A 16,523-nucleotide genomic window follows, 5' to 3' on the forward strand; every position below is an offset into this window, starting at 1 on the left:
TCTGTTTCTGTCACTACAAGATTATATGCTTTTCCTTAGAGTTCTATATAAATGGAATCAAATGTTATATACTCTTATGTCTTGCTTTCTATTCAGTAGAATTCTTTTTTTTCATCTATGTTGTTGTGTGTAGTATTCCATCATATGAAAATTTGTTTATCCATTTACCAGTTGGTGCACATTTGTGTCTAGTTTGGGGCTATCACAAATAAAGTTGCTATAAACATTTGTACACAAGATTTCGTGTAGATTAGACATATGCTTTCATTTCTCTTGAGTAAATACCTAGTAGTAGAATGGCTGGGTTTTGTGGTAGGTGTATATCTTTTTATATAGATATATATATATATATATAACTTGTTTTATTTTTTATTTTTTTAAATTTACATCCAAATTAGCATATAGTGCAATAATGATTTCAGGAGTAGATTCCTTAGTGCCCCTTACCCACTTAGCCTATTCCCCACCCCCCATCATAACCCCTCCTGTAACCCTGTTTGTTTTCCATATTTATGAGTCTCTTGTTTTGTCCCCCTCCCTGTTTTTATATTTTTGTTTCCCTTCCCTTATGTTCATCTGTTTTGTCTCTTAAAGTCCTCATATGAGTGAAGTCATATGATTGTCTTTCTCTGACTAATTTCACTTAGCATAATACCCTCCAGTTTCATCCACATAGTTGCAAATGGCAAGATTTCATTCTTTTTGATTGCCAAGCAATACTCTCTTTCTATATATATATATATACCACACATCTTCTTTATCCATTCATCCATCGATGGACATTTGGGCTCTTTCCATACTTTGGCTATTGTTGACAGTGCTGCTATAAACATGGGGGTGCATGTGCCCCTTCGAAACAGCACACCTGTATCCCTTGGATAAATGCCTAATAGCATAATTGCTGGGTTGTAGGGTAGGTCTATTTTTAGTTTTTTGAGGAACCTCCATACTGTTTTCCAGAGTGGCTGCACCAGCTTGCATTCCCATACATCTAACTTTTTAAGGAACTACAAAACTGTTTCAAAATTGGGTGCACCATTTTACTTTTCCACCAGCAACATGTCAGAGTTCTAGTTACCCCATGTCCTCACTAATACTGTAAGTCTTTTTAATTCAGCTGTGCTGTAATTTTAACTTGGAATTCCTTTTTTTTTTAAAGTTTATTTATTTTTGACAGAGAGAGACAGAACATGAGCAGGGGAGGGGCAGAGAGAGAGGGAGACACAGAATCGGAAGCAGGCTCCAGGCTCTGAGCTGTCAGCATGGAGCCTGATGAGGGGCTCGAACTCACAGACTGCGAGACCATGACCTGAACCGAAGTCAGATGCTCAACCAACTGAGCCACCCAGGAGCCCCAACTTGGAATTCCTTAATAACTAATACTATTGAACATTTCTGCATTACTTATTTGCCACCCATACCTATCCTTGATGAAGCATCTGTTCAAATCTTTTGTCAGGCACTGTTCTTAAGTACTGAGGATATAATAATGATTGGTTTCAGCTCCCAAGGAGCTCATGGTCTAGCAAGGAAGACAGATTAGCAAGCAATTACAATAAAATGTGCTAAATTTTACCAGAAGAGGATACCAGAGTATTTTTTTTAAGTTTATTTATTTATAACCTCTACACCCAATATGGGGCTTGAACTCATGACCCTGAGACCAAGCACCACATGCTCCACAGCCTGAGCCAGCCAGGGCCCTGAGAATACCAGAGAATTAGGAAAAAATTAGGGGTTAGAGGGAGGAAGGAGGCTTACTTGTCCTAGGGGTTGAGAAGATGACTCTGAGGAAATGAAGTTTAAATCCAGATCTCAGAGATGAGTTAGAAAAGACTGGTGATCAAGGAAGATAGAGATCCTGGTAGAAGGATGAGTATGCGTGAAGTCTTCCAGGTGAAAGTAATATAAGGTGCTGAAATTAGTTCCATATAGCTGGAGGGCAGAGTGTAAAACAATGAGTGGAAGAGCAAGAGTCAGATAATAAGATGCCTTAGAAATAAGGTAAAAGTGTTTGCACTCAAGAAAAATCTAAGGACAACCAGAACCAAAGTTGGGATAGAATAAGGTTGGGTTTGCGCTGGAAAGACCACTCTGATGTGCGAACAAAAGGACTGAGCGAGGGCAAATGGAGGCAGAGACCAACTGTGAAACTAATCTAGTCCAGGTGAGAGATGATGTGAGTCTCAAAGCAGTGCAGAAGGAGAGGAACAGATAGCTAGATGGCTATTTAGATGTTATTTAAAAGATAAAATTAACAGGATTTGGTGACCCAATGTGGAAGAGACAGGAACAAAGAGTAACTTCTGGTTTCTGGTTCAGACAACTGGCGGTGCCATCTACATAGCTGGGCAAGGCCGAAGGAGCAGTGGTGAAGATGATAAATTTCATTTTGGATGTGATGTGTCTGAGGTGTCATCGACACATCTAAGGAAGCATTGAGTAGGCCGTTGGATATAAATGCTTATAGCTCAGAAGATAAATTTCAGCACAAATTTAAGCTTGGGTGAGGCTGCCCAGAAAGCCTCTGTAGGAGAAGAGAGGAGCCAGGGCCCAGCCCCGAGGAGCAAAAGCAATTAAGAGATGTGTCTTCTTTATTTCTACTTTTATCCATGCCATGCCTTGCAGCCCATTCCTTTACCTCCCAAAGGCCATCTATTCTTCAGGGTCCCATGAAGTCCCATTCCTTCCACAAAGTATCTCTAAATACCCCAGCTCCAAAATGTATTCAGCTCTTTAACATATAACCTGGAATTTATCTAAAAGTTGTTTAGTAACAACTTTTTTTTTTTAAGTTTTATTTATTATTTATTTTGACACAGAGAGAGAGAGAGAGAGAGAGAGAGAGAGAGAGAGAGAGAGAGAGAGAATGTGTGGGCCTGCACAAACAGAGGAGGGGCAGAGAAAAGGAGAAAGAGAATCCCAAGCAGGCTCCAAGCCATCAGTGCAGATTCTTATGTGGGGCTTGAACTCCCAAACAATGAGATCATGACCTGAGCTGAGATCAGGAGTCAGACGCTTAACCGACTACACCACCCAGGTGCCCCAACAATTTTTTTCTTTTTAAGATTTTATTTTTAAGTAATCTCTACACCCAACGTGGGATTCTGAGATCAACTCACAGCCCTGAGATCAAGAGTTGCAAGCTCCACCAACTGACCCAGCTAGGTGCTCCAGTAACAACTTTTTTTTTTTTTTAATGTCATTATTCATTTTGGGAGAGAGAGAATGAGCACACAAGAGGGAGAGTCAAGAGAGAGAGAGAGACAGAGACAGAGAATCCCAAGTGGGCTTTGTGCCAACACAGGGCTCAATCTCACAAACTGTGAGATCATGACCTGAGCCGAAATCAAAAGTTAGACACTTAACCAACTTAGCCACCCAGGTGCACCCCCCCACCCACCCCAGTAACAACTTCTTAAGTTAACAATCTCTCCAGCATTATTACAGAAAACCTGCCATAGCAAACCTAGCTAAGAATCAGATGCCCAGATTTGTTACAATATCAAGTCACCTAATTTTTTTTTTTTAATTTTTTAACATTTATTTATTTTTGTGAGACAGAAAGAGATAGAACACAAGCAGGGGAGAAGCAGAGAGAGAGACAGAGGGAGACTCAGTATTCAAAGCAGGCTCCAGGCTCTGAGCTGTCAGCACAGAGCCCGATACGGGGCTCAAACTCACGGACCGCAAGATCATGACCTGAGCTGAAGTCAGTCGCTTAACTAACTGTGCCACCCAGACACCCCCACCTAATTTTCAAATGAGTTATAACACTGGTCGCATAAGATACAGAGGGTACAAGATCAAATGAAATGATACAGACAAAAACACTCCAAAGAGAACAAGTACCATATTTATATAAGACTTACAGACGCTTTCCCTTATTTTCTCTACCTTGGTGCCTTGGTGACTGTCAAGTAAAAGCAAGTACATACTTAATTATTTTCACCTACTGTATCTGCCACTTACTCACCAAGCAAAAAGAGCATGAAAAATCTGCAGTAGCCTCTGATAGCATGAAGACATTATGTGGTACTCCTGAACTTTCATTCCTGGTCCATCAACTACACTTTGATTCTCAGCAGATAAGCACTAAAAGGGAAAAATGTTTTTAGGACAGTTGTTTCAGCAATTGCCCTCATTTTCCTTCAGTATTTTTCAACCAAAAATGAAATCTCTTGTTCACTTTGTAATTTCTAAATTTCTATAATAATAAGATAGGCTGCTGACCTGAAAATAGTTGTGAATGTTCTCCAGATGGTTACACATTGGAGTCAGCAGTTGAACAACATTATGTACAATTTGTTGGGCAGATCTCTGATGGAGATGTGAGAATCCAATATTTCGGTGTCCTTTACTCTATAATAAATTCAGAGTTACTGGGGAAGAAACTGCTGGATAGCTTCTCTGAAACTAAGAATTTGTTAAGGAGTTTACTCAGACTTACGTCACGAGGTAGAAGTAGACAGAAGAAAGTGGTTATGTGCCCAAAACTCTTTTTGGACAAAGAGATCTTGTCCCATCTTCAAATTACACTGGCTTTTGTAGAATACAAATTGTTTGCAAAGAATAGACCCATAATTACTGAGATAAAGCTCACATAAAAATAGAAATCACTTAGGCTGTAAAGACCATTAAATAGTAAATGGTACAAAAATGAATCAACTGGATATATTAAGTTTAAATGTTTACACCTAAACCTTTCATGTTTTGTTGTTTGAATCACCCAACTGCTTTATCAGATGCTTTGTGCACATCTGTACATTATATACACATGTGAAGTTCTGGCTTTCTCTAGATAGCCAACTACTACATTGAAGGCTTGGGCACGGGCTTAGTTTGGGAGGCTTTTATTTTTTTATTTTTTATTATTATTTTTTTTTTAAATTTTTTTTTCAACGTTTATTTATTTTTGGGACAGAGAGAGACAGAGCATGAACAGGGGAGGGGCAGAGAGAGAGGGAGACACAGAATCGGAAACAGGCTCCAGGCTCTGAGCCATCAGCCCAGAGCCTGACGCGGAGCTCGAACTCACGGACCGCGAGATCGTGACCTGGCTGAAGTCGGACGCCTAACCGACTGCGCCACCCAGGCGCCCCTTGGGAGGCTTTTAAAACAAAACCTAAGTAAAGAAAAGGATTCAGGAATGCTCCAGGCATTTAGAAATATGTACCTTGTTTGAGGTAATTTTTTGATTTGTTTCAGAGTTCCTTTCTAAATCAAGGTGAATGGTCTGGAAATGAGGCTGCCAGTCACGGTACCCAATGACCCAAACACAATGCCAGAGAAAGTGACAACTTATTCACTAAGATCTCCTTGTTGCCAAATTCATTAAGGCCAGGGCCTGTGCTTCTGCCTATACGAACCTTGAGGAAGGGGATTCTCCTGGCAACAGAAGGTATCAGCATATTCTCCAGCTTCTGGGAGAGATCTTCCAGCAAGAAAAGTAGCTCAGGGGGCTGAAGTTGCACAACTTCTGTAGCCTGTCATAAGGAGGAAAGAGAGGATAATTCCGAGCATGTCCTAGCCATCTTTTCTGGGGAGCACATTTCATGTTTACTCTTCCCAATGGGTGAAGAATCTTACCATTCCCAAAAAAGGGGTAAATTTCCCTACCTCATATAAATGGCTGTTGTGCTCTGTCAACAAATCATAAAGTCAAGAATTCCCAAAGTAAAACAAATTTCAAGTTATTAAAATAAGAATCCAAGCGAGCACAGTTTTAGAAGACATACTTTTTCTCTAGAAGTAAATGTCTCTGTGTATCCTTCCAGTTGTGGCCTCGAGGTACATTTCCTAAGTACCTGGGGCAAAAAATGACTAATTCAAGGGAATTTCATTTTTCTCTGTTTACTTCCTTCCATATTTTCTTTCTGCTAATGTTCTGCTACTACTAACTCTGGACAGGATCCCTATAAGTGTATTACACTACCAGAAGCAGAATGAACCAAATACAGTCTCACTTCAAACTATTCAAGCTGATGTACAAAGACTGGGGTTGGGAAGGGGTGATCCTATCTCTACTTTAAAGGAGTATACATTTTTCTAAAAACCTATGGTAAAAAATTTCATGATATTCCTCTTTTTACTTGTTTTATTTATTTTTTTTTAAGTTTTTATTATTTATTTTGAGAGACAGCAAGAGAGCACATAAGTGTGAGCAGGGGAGGGACAGAGAGAGAGGAAGAAAGAGAATCCCAAGCAAGCTCTGTGCTATCAGTGCAGAGCCTAACTCCTGACCTGAGCCAAAACCAAGAGTCACACACTTAACCAATTAAACCCCTCTTTTTCTGAACCTGGAGAAACTACTCTGGTGAAATCCCTTATCAAAAGTTACCTTTTCCGTGAAAATGTCCTCTACTTCCCAGTTCACTATAAATAGCATTCTCTCCTCAGAGTTTCACTGGTACTTGGTTCAGACCATCAATATAGCAGACACTGCTAACTATGTGTGCTTCCCTTATTAAATTGTGAGCTATTTGAAGGCTAGCATTATGCTGTATGCTCTACTGAATTGCCAACATCTCGATTAGTGGCAAACACAAAAAAAACCTTGATAAGCATCTGATGGAGGCTGAACAAATGTCATGAAAGAGTGAAAACAGCATTAACCTCTATAAACCAGAACAGTGCTGCTCTCCAAGAATAATCTAAAAAGCTTATTATTTGTAACCTAGGGTAAGGATCATCTCTTTGGCATGATTTTTCATAATTACCTAACACACTGTAAAAAACTTAGATTTATAAACATCTAGATGATGAGGGGGGTGCCTGGCTGGCTCAGTTGGTACAGCATGTGACTCTTGATCTCTGATCATGAGTTCAAGCCCCACATTGGGCCTAGAGTTTATTTTTTTTATTTTTTATTAAAAAAAAAATTTTTTTTTTAAATCTTTATTTATTTTGAGAGAGAGACAAAGTGTGAGCAGGGGACGGAGGCACAGAATCAGAAGCAGGCTCCAGGTCCTGAGCTGTCAGCACAGAGCCTGACGCAGGGCTCGAACTCATGAACCGTGAGATCATGACCTGAGCCGAAGCTGGACGCTTAACCAACTGAACCACCCAGGCGCCCCGAGTTTACTTTAAAAATAAATAAATAAACAGGTGCCTGAGTGGCTCAGTCAGTTGAGCATCCAACTCTTGATTTCAGCTTAGGTCATGATCCCAGGGTGGTGGAACTGAACCCTGTGTTGAGCTCTGGACTGAGTACAGAGTCTGCTTAAGAGTCTCATTCTCTCAGGGCGCCTGGGTGGCTCAGTCAGTTAAGCGTCCGACCAGCTCAGGTCATGATCTCACGGTTCATGAGTTTGAGCCCCACGTCGGGCTTTCTGCAGACAGCTCAGGGCCTGGAGTCTGCTTCAGATTCTGTGTCTCCCACTCTCTCTCTGCTCCTTCCCCACTCATGCTCTGTCTCTCTCTTTCAAAAATACATAAACATTTAAAAAAATTAAAATAAATAAAATTGTTTACCTTAAAAAAAATTATGAGGATGATTATTCGAAATTACTTTCACTACATATAAAACCTCTGGAAGCCAGAGTCTAACTTCTCTCAGTGCATAGTACTCTTATTAAAATAAGAGTAGATGGGGCGCCTGGGTGGCTCAGTCGGTTGAGCGTCCGACTTCAGCCTGGGTCACAATCTCGCGGTCTGTGAGTTCGAGCCCCACGTCAGGCTCTGGGGCTGATGGCTCAGAGCCTGGAGCCTGCTTCCGATTCTGTGTCTCCCTCTCTCTCTGCCCCTCCCCCGTTCATGCTCTGTCTCTCTCTGTCTCAAGAATAAATAAACGTTAAAAAAAATTAAAAAAAAATAAATAAATAAAATAAAATAAGAGTAGAGATGAGAAATTTTCTGAAAGAAGATTAAATTCTAGGATTTCAGCTCTGTCACTTACTTCAGTGTGCATTTCAGTATCAAAGATGAACTTGGTCACAAGCCCACAATGCAGGATAGAGAAGACCTCAATGTCCAGTTCTCGGAAAAAAAAACGGTAATTCTGTAGTGACACTGATGGCTCTTCTTCCTTCCCTTTGAACTCCTGGGGAAAAAGTAGCAGCAAACCAACAGAATAAATAAAGCTTCTATATTAACCTGATTTTTCATGAGGACTTCAAAATGCAATTATGCATTCATTTTGTGCAAAAGTTACTTTTTCAGCATATCACCATTCTCCTTTCACCAAAGTCCCTAAATATTCCTAAGACAAAAGCACCTAATTTAAGACTGGGATAGGGGTCACCTATTAAGACCCTTTGTTGGTTTCTACTTGGGTATGAACTACTAGACAAACCAAGATGTCATGGCATGGTACAGAAAATGATGAGCTTCGGCACCAGACAGGTCTGCCTTCAAATCCTTGCTCAACCACTTATTAACTGTGTGAATTTGGACAAGTCACTTACTCTCTCTGGGTCTTAGTTTCCTTACCTATTAAATGTAGATACTACTACTAATCTTGGGTTTTTAGAGGATTATAGGAGCTATCCATAATAAATACTCAATAAACAGAAAATAAAAAACAGAAATAATTGGAATCGATGTGGTTTAGGCAATTTCATAAACATATAACCTACTCTGTGATTGGTAAAGTTATAGGAAAAAAGAACTACTATTTATTAACTATTAGAAACTGTCCTAAGCATTTCATGTTATCTCAATTCATTGAGAAGCTGATAATCTCAGATCAGAGTGGGGAAGAGGCTAAAAGCAGTACATCTAAAACCATATCCTAAAACAGAATTTGATAAATGCCACAAAAGGGAATTAAAAGTACTGCTGGGGTATAAAACACGGAGTGACACATTCAAGAAAATAACTAGAAAACACTGTGTGGTAGTGATAAAGACTCAGAGTCTAACCCTAACTCTGCTACTGGATCACCCCAAAGCCTAGGAGAGTTCGTTTGCCTCTCCTTTCCCTAATATTTCTCTCTGTAAAATGCAGAGAATAATGCTGGTCTTTTGTTAATCTTACTGGGTTGTCACACACCTTCATGGATACCCATCATTCCAGTACCTTTTCCAGCTGGCTTCTATCAGATGGTGTAGGGACACACTCTGAACTATCCTCCTTTGAAAGTGTGTCAGAGGAAGATGTTTTGCTGCCATCTGCTTTCCGTTTCCTTCCTCCTTTTGTTTCAAGAAGAGAAAAGTGACTCAAGTAATCAATAATCATGTTTGCTAAATATCATGCCTTTAGGAAACAACTTGCTGAAGACTATCTAGGGGTAGAGGAGGTAATCTCATAACCCTGTATTATAGTTCATTTTATAACCATGCCAATTAAAGATTCAATGACCTCATCTCTCCAGTTAATGATGCCTCGGTGCATATGACCTCTTAGGTTAATTCATTATGGCTCCTATGGAGATACAGAATAAGAAGGAGAGAACATACCTATCTTTCCTTGTTTTCTGATTTTTGCTGAAATAGCAGCAGCAGTAATAGGTGTTACATCTAAAGTTTCCAAGTCAAAGTGTGCAAGAGGAGGAACATAGTATGGGGTGACTGGAAAAGAGAAGAGACAACGCTCAATGCATACCAATCACATAACCCCGTTAGAATGCATTGTCTGACTGGCTGAATGCTTGTAAGATACATACAAGTTACCCAACATTAATTGTTTTGGCATAGCAAAATGATCAGAGATGTCTTATAGGAGTATCATATTAAATGATTATCATCAATTAACATAAAACCATTCTATAAAATGATATAAAATATCCAAGCAGATAAGGACTAAAAATAAACTAACCTTTATTTAAAATCTAAATATATTTAAATTAGGTCACACAGAGGTTTGTTTTACACATAATTATTTAGATGAGGACCTGAGGGAGACTCCATGATTTCCCCAGAGGATCTACCTAGCATTTTATTTTTTTAAGTTTACTTATTTAAGTAATTCCTATATCCAACATGGGGTTGAACTTGCGACCCCAAGATCAAGATCAAGATCATGACTCACACTCTTCTGACTGAGCCAGCCAGGCACCCATCTACCTAGCATTTTAAAACAAGTGTACAATATTGGTCAGAGGTATCATTTTTTAAGTTTTTTAAAATTTTATTTTTGAGAGACAGAGAGAGAGTGCAGGGGAGGGGCAGAGAGAGAGGGAGACAGAGAATCCCAAGCAGGTAGCACACTGTCAGCATAGAGCCCATGAACTGTGAGATCATGACCTGAGCTGAAACCAAGAGTCGGATGCTTATCTGACTGAGCCACCCAGGTGCCCCAGTCTTTTAGCTTTACTCCTGGTTTATAACTATGTTTAGGAAAGTAAAGGGCACTGAAAGTTTGCCTTCTTTTTTATTATTTTTTTAAATTTTATTCTAGAAAGAGAGAGCGTGCGTGTGAGCAGTGGAGGGTCAGAGGGAGAGAATCTCAAGCAGGCTCCCCACACAGTGTAGAGCTTAACGCAGGGCTGAATCCCATGACCTTGGGGTCATGACCTGAGCTGAAATCAAGAGTTGGGACGCTTGAACCTAGATGCCTCTGAAATTTTGACTTCTAAAGAAGAAAAGTTACTTTACAAAAGCCCAACGAATGCTATTTTTCATTTTCTCAAGCAAACAGATTTCTCAGAGGTAACTGGAGGTAACAAAGGGAAGAAAATGGATATATATACATATACACATATATATATAGATATATGTGTGTGTGTGTGTGTGTTTGTTTTTAATTTTGAGTATACATTTCTTGTCCCAGACGAATAGAGGATGGCTATCATTGAGCCTGGCTTAAAAGTAAAGTTCTTTAGGGGCGCCTGGGTGGCTCAGTCGGTTAAGCGGCCGACTTCGGCTTAGGTCATGATTTCGCGGTCCATGAGTTCGAGCTCCGCGTCGGGCTCCGTGCTGACAGCTCAGAGCCTGGAGCCTGTTTCAGATTCTGTGTCTCCCTCTCTCTGTCTCAAAAGTAAATAAACGTTAAAAAAAAAAAAAAAGTAAAAAAAAAAAAAAAAAAGTAAAGTTCTTTATCTCGTCATTGCTATCCTAGCCAGGTTACAGTAAGACACTTTCCTTACCTGCTAAGTACTTTTCTAGGATTCTCTGGAGCTCCACAATATGCTTTAACCGGGTGAGCACTTTCCCCTTCATCTCAGGTGACGTTTGCCGGCAGAAGGCATTTACAACCTGGCAAAGGACAAATTATATTCTCATTCTTTGAATGGTTCCAGTTTTTTTTTTTCTTTTTATATCTATTTATTTTTGAGAGACAGAGAGAACACAAGTGGGGCAGGGGGAGGGGGAGCACAGAGAGAGAAGGAGACAAAATCCAAAGCAGGCTCCAGGCTTTGAGCTGTCAGCACACAGCCCGATGCAGGGCTAGAACTCACAAACCACGAGATCATGACCTGAGCTGAAGTCGGATGCTTAACTGACTAAGCCACCCAGGTGTCCCTGAACGGTTGCAGTTTTAACCCTGTTTGCATTATTCATCCAGAGCTTAAAAATGCCGGGGTGCCTGGATGGCTTGGTCAATTAAGCATTCGACCCTTGACTTCAGCTCAGGTCATTATTTCAGAATTTGTAAATTTGAGCCCCACTGGCTCTGTGCTGGCAGCCCAGAGCCTGCTTGGGATTCTCTCTCCCTCTCTCCGCCCCTCCCCTGCTCGCATACACTCTCTGTGAAAATAAACATTAAATTTTTTTTAAAAAAATGCCATTCAGTGGCAGTATCTGTGAGTTTAATCTGTAATGTAAAAGTGTTCTCAGTAAGGTGCTATAGAGGAGAAGGAAAAAAAAAAAGCCCTGGGCCAATACAGGAGATCTGACTTCTAATCCTAGTTTTACTGATTTCTAGTTAAGTAGCAAGGTGGAACAGCAGTGAGTAGACAGCACACACTTTGGTGAAACAAGTCCTATTTTGCTACTTGCTAGCTGTGTGAACCTGGCCAACTCATTAGCCTTTCTGAGTTTTTATTTATTCAACTATAAAATGAGAATGCAGTTATTATATGGATTTAATACTGTAAATAGAGAAATAAGCCCAGCATTTGGCATAATGTAAGTACTTGAGTACTTACTGACTTTGAACTCTCTTGTATCTGCAATTCCATGGGTACAAAACAAGGATAACAACACCTATCCTGCTTACATCATAATAGAAATGTAATCATAAGAGGAGATAATTTAAGTGCACATTCTCAGAATAATATACATAAGAAAGGGAGATATAAATATATGTTACTGTCATTTTCATATTTCATTATTATGAATTTCACTCAACATATTTTTTTAAATTTTTTTTACTGTTTATTTTTGACAGAGAGAGACACAGCATGAGTGGGGGAGGGGCAGAGAGAGAGAGAGAGAGACACAGAATTAAAAGCAGGCTCTAGGCTCTGAGCTGTCAGCACAGAGACCGACGTGGGGCTCGAACTCACAGACTGCGAGATCATGACCTGAGCCGAAGTTGGACGTTCAACTGACTGAGCCACCCAGGCACCCCCAAAACATATTCTAAAGGAAGGGGAAAACCATCACTCACTTGATCTCACTGAATTAAAACATTAAGTACGTATCTATGCAAGGGTGAACAGTATTTTCAGTGAAGAAGGTGAGGTTATTCCAGGCAAAAGGAAGAATACAACAAAAAGGCTTGTAGTAGTAAAGCATGAACAACTTATTAAGTGAATTCTAAGTATTTTGATTTGGCTACATCAAAAGGTACATGTAATTGGGGAAAAGTGGGACATAACAGCTGGAGAAGCACACAGGGGTTAGTGCTAGTAATTTTTTCTTTTTAAGTAGGCTCCATGCCCAATGTGGGGCTTGAACTCATGACCCCCCTGAGATCAAGAGTTATAGCCTCTACCCACTGAACCAGCTGAACCAGCCAGGCGCTTCTGTAGAGAGTCCCATGAGAACCAGGAAATAGTTTCCTTTCAAGAAGAATTATAGACAATAGGTGAAATTCCCAGTAACTATGTTTACCTCTCGGAACCAGTTGAGAGTAAGAAACATGAGTGAACACATGAATGAGTGCTCTTTAAAAGACATGGATGTCAACCTCTCTCCAGGCTCCAAGTCAGTGAGGAATATAGGACAATCTGAAAGAGAACAAACATTTTTAACTCCCTTTATTTCGCGTCAACAGAACCTGGATGCTACCCCTAGAGTTACATCTCCTATACTTACTTTCCCCTTTATATTTGAGGGTGAAGCTTTGGGTAGTCTCAAAATTACTGCCTTAGTATGTAGCCATCTTTAATATCATGAAGAAGTTTTTACAAAATTAGATGCAAGGACCAGAAAGCAACAAGGAACTATGATGATGATTGATCTGTCAATATGATGGGAATCTTTATATATCATCTTTGCAGTTTCATTATTAGTGCTATTTTACTTTGTGAAGTTCAAAAATTCCTTCCCCTACACACCATGTACTGGTTTGCTCCCTCCCTAAGATTACAGAGAAAGGTTACAAAGAAGAAAGGATCTGATAACTTCATCCTATACCTAATAAACCATCAATCTCCTCCAAGCTTCCATTATGTTGTTTCTCCACACAAAGCCTCAGTAACCGGAAATAGGGAGCCAGGCACAACGGAGACACCAATCTGGGAAGGAAAAATCCATTTCTAAACAATATTTTATAGGCATATTAATCCATGTTTATAAAGAACCCCACCTTATAATTAAAGCGTTTTGCCCAAAATAAATGTCTACTTTTTAGAACATATGACAAAAGCTTAATGGGTGCTCAGTAAATAAACAATGAACTAAACTGGAGGAAGACAGAGGCTGAATAGAGTGAATGTCCATGAGTCAGGAGAAGCAGAGATAAAATGGAAGGAGGGAGGGAAACAAGTATGTTCACGGGTGGGAGAAAGAAACAAATGAAAATAGCCTCACAGAGTACCTGTTGGCTGTCATTAGGCAATGCAGACCCCAACCACAGGGACTAAGAAAAAACAAGGAAACTGCCACACTCCTGCTAACCCCTATAAATATCACCTATTTTAGGAGAAACTCTTTTCCATCAAGTTCCCAAAAGATTGCAACAAGTGTGGAATATCCCGTGAACATTCAAAACAGTAACAGAAGTTAAAGAAAAAGTACACTGACTTTTGGTCTGATTCCTGTGAAGTCATTCTACCCCCATCTTTTGCAAAGTCCTGAGAGTACAACAGTGGCAGGAGGTTGATGGCGATCCCATCACGACTACTGTATTCTTCTAGTCCATAGAGAGCTTTCACAGGAAATGGATAGTCACTGTAAAGAGAACCCAGAATTTGATGCCCCAAGGGTATACAAGTCTACGGGGGAAATTACTAAAACAAACCAATCTTCTCTCTTAGGAAGAGAACTTCTCTGAGGAGAAGTGAGAAACAAAAAGAACAAGTGGGGAAGCTTTGAGCAACTCTGGAGCTGGGGTGTTGGGGCTGGGAGGAAAGAAACTATGGGATTGGGCCAGACTTGGCTGAGGTCAAGAGCATTCTCAAGTCTGTACCATCCATCGACATAATTTCTTCACCAGTACAATCAAGTTAGTGGGTAAACAGTACTTACCCTTCTGGAAAAGCACAGAAGTCCACCACAAAGGCATCTTGGAAATCATTAAAGATGGTCTGCCCAACCCATTCCTTCAGGAAGCAAACAAACAAAAAAGGCATACAGCCCAGGAGGTACTTGCTATAGATCCCTAGAAAAACTATTACTCTTTCTAAGCTTTAGTTTCGTCATTTCTAAGGAGGAAATAGCAATAATATGTACCCCATTATTATCAAGCGGAAAACATATAATACATGAAAAATGCTTAACACGGTGCCTGGCACAGAAAACATGGCGGCTATCAACATTATCAACAATATTATCACCAACCTCATCTTTGCTATTATTATTGTTACTATGTAAAGGAGGCCTTAGAGGTGAGGCCTATGGAAGGGCTTTCCCAACTAGAATATGGGAAAGCTCTCAGGATGACCTATTTTTTTTTTAAGTTTATTTATTTTTGAGAGAGCACGCGTGTATGCGTGAGTAGGGTAAGAGGCAGAGAGAGAGAGGGACAGAGGATCTGAAGCAGGCTCCATGCTGACAGCAGAAAGCCTGATGTGGAGCTTGAACCCACAAACTGCGAGATCATGACCTGACCCGAAGTCAGACGCTTAACCGACTGAGCCACGCAGGCACCCCAGGATGATCTATTTTTGCACTGCAACAGACAGAAGGGCTTGAAGAAAGAATACGGAGTAAAGCAGCCCTCATGCTTCACTACTTTAAAAGATACTTGGCCTTACCAAGGCTTTTGGAGCCAGATTTCCTCTTTGGATCAGAGTAGCAAATTCATCATAATACAGTGCGGACGCCTGGGGAGACTGCTTACTGCAGGAATGAACCAACTGCAGCAACGAGGTCACCTGGAGCAGCCAAAGAGAAAGAATGGTTCAGCAACTGGGCTGCCAACACTTCCTAAACACTGTTCACCCCAAACAGTAGTTTTTCCTTCCAGTATCACTGGCAAAGCTCTTACTACCTCTCACCTGAGGTTTTCCTGACCTTCCTGACCAGCCCATCTGTTTCTAAACTCATCTCTTTTCCAATCCATCAGACACCCACAGCCAGATTAATTTTTCTAAAGCAAAGCTTTGATTATGCCATGTCTGTGCTAAGAAACCTTTAAAGAATACCTCTGTGTAAAAAATTACATCAAAATGCCTTGATTTGCACATTCCAGGCCCTCTGTTTTCTACCTCTGGACTAGCTTTATCTCCAACTCTCCAATTTTACATTTACTTGTCCCTATGCTCCAGTCAATCTGCTATTCTGCAAACATGGCTCACTGTTCTCGCGCTCTAGGAATTTACAATTTAATTAAGGAGATTAGATACAGAAATAAATGTAATCCACACCAGTAGATTCTAGGTGCCACAGTAGTGGTACAAATCACAAAAGCTATGAATTCAAGAAAACAGATTTGGGGAGGGAAAAAAAAAGAAGTCTTTTTGGTAAACTGCCAGCGACCAGAAGCAACTCCTCAGTTACCCATATACATACCCAAATACATTACAAGAACTCACCTGCGTGTACTGTTCACTGCTCACGTCTGTTCTCCCTTGGGTCAAACTTGAAGATCTAGTTCTAAAAACAAGGCATTTTAGGTTCACTTCTGTAATATTTTGTAAGAACTGGCAATAAGTTTTTTTGTTTTTGCTTTTTTTGTTTTTTTAAGGACTGGCAATAAGTTTATGAGTCCTGCCATCCCTGCAATGTGAGTGGAGATAAAAGTACATGAAGGCACCGAACTATTTATATACAAAATGTGGATTAGAGCAGATAATGGCTACCTTAATTTTTTTTTAATGGCACATTAAATTAGTAATAATCATAAGAATGAGCACTGGGCATTATTCTAAGCATTTGGTGCTCTCAAGCAGTATGGCTCCAATGAATGAACTCTTAATCAGTACACTATGTAGCCTCCATGAATTACTAATGTTGATTCTAAGGATGTCTCCTGAGGTCCCAGGAATTCCTTAACAAATTATCTCTAAGAAGCATAAACGGAATTCCAAAGTC

The 16,523-nt window shown here is 40.1% G+C and overlaps 1 protein-coding gene across 1 annotated transcript in view; it reads right to left on the reverse strand.

Annotated features, from left to right (window-relative positions):
• The window catches only part of FANCD2 (FA complementation group D2), a 64,048-nt gene that overhangs the window by 15,795 nt on the left and 31,730 nt on the right, over positions 1-16,523 (reverse strand). Inside the window, exons 20-32 of the mRNA XM_086697458.1 lie at positions 16,025-16,085; positions 15,245-15,364; positions 14,517-14,590; positions 14,073-14,219; positions 13,464-13,564; positions 12,939-13,054; positions 11,027-11,135; positions 9,399-9,509; positions 9,019-9,131; positions 7,898-8,041; positions 5,370-5,486; positions 4,234-4,362; positions 3,977-4,095 (exon numbers count right to left, since the gene is read on the reverse strand). Of these exons, the coding sequence (XP_086553584.1) occupies positions 3,977-4,095; positions 4,234-4,362; positions 5,370-5,486; positions 7,898-8,041; positions 9,019-9,131; positions 9,399-9,509; positions 11,027-11,135; positions 12,939-13,054; positions 13,464-13,564; positions 14,073-14,219; positions 14,517-14,590; positions 15,245-15,364; positions 16,025-16,085 (1,461 nt within the window). The remainder of the gene's footprint in view (positions 1-3,976; positions 4,096-4,233; positions 4,363-5,369; positions 5,487-7,897; positions 8,042-9,018; positions 9,132-9,398; positions 9,510-11,026; positions 11,136-12,938; positions 13,055-13,463; positions 13,565-14,072; positions 14,220-14,516; positions 14,591-15,244; positions 15,365-16,024; positions 16,086-16,523) is intronic.

This window comes from Puma concolor, chromosome A2 (assembly GCF_028749965.1).
Source record: "Puma concolor isolate L17-30 chromosome A2, mPumCon1.1.hap2, whole genome shotgun sequence".
NCBI lineage: Eukaryota > Metazoa > Chordata > Mammalia > Carnivora > Felidae > Puma > Puma concolor.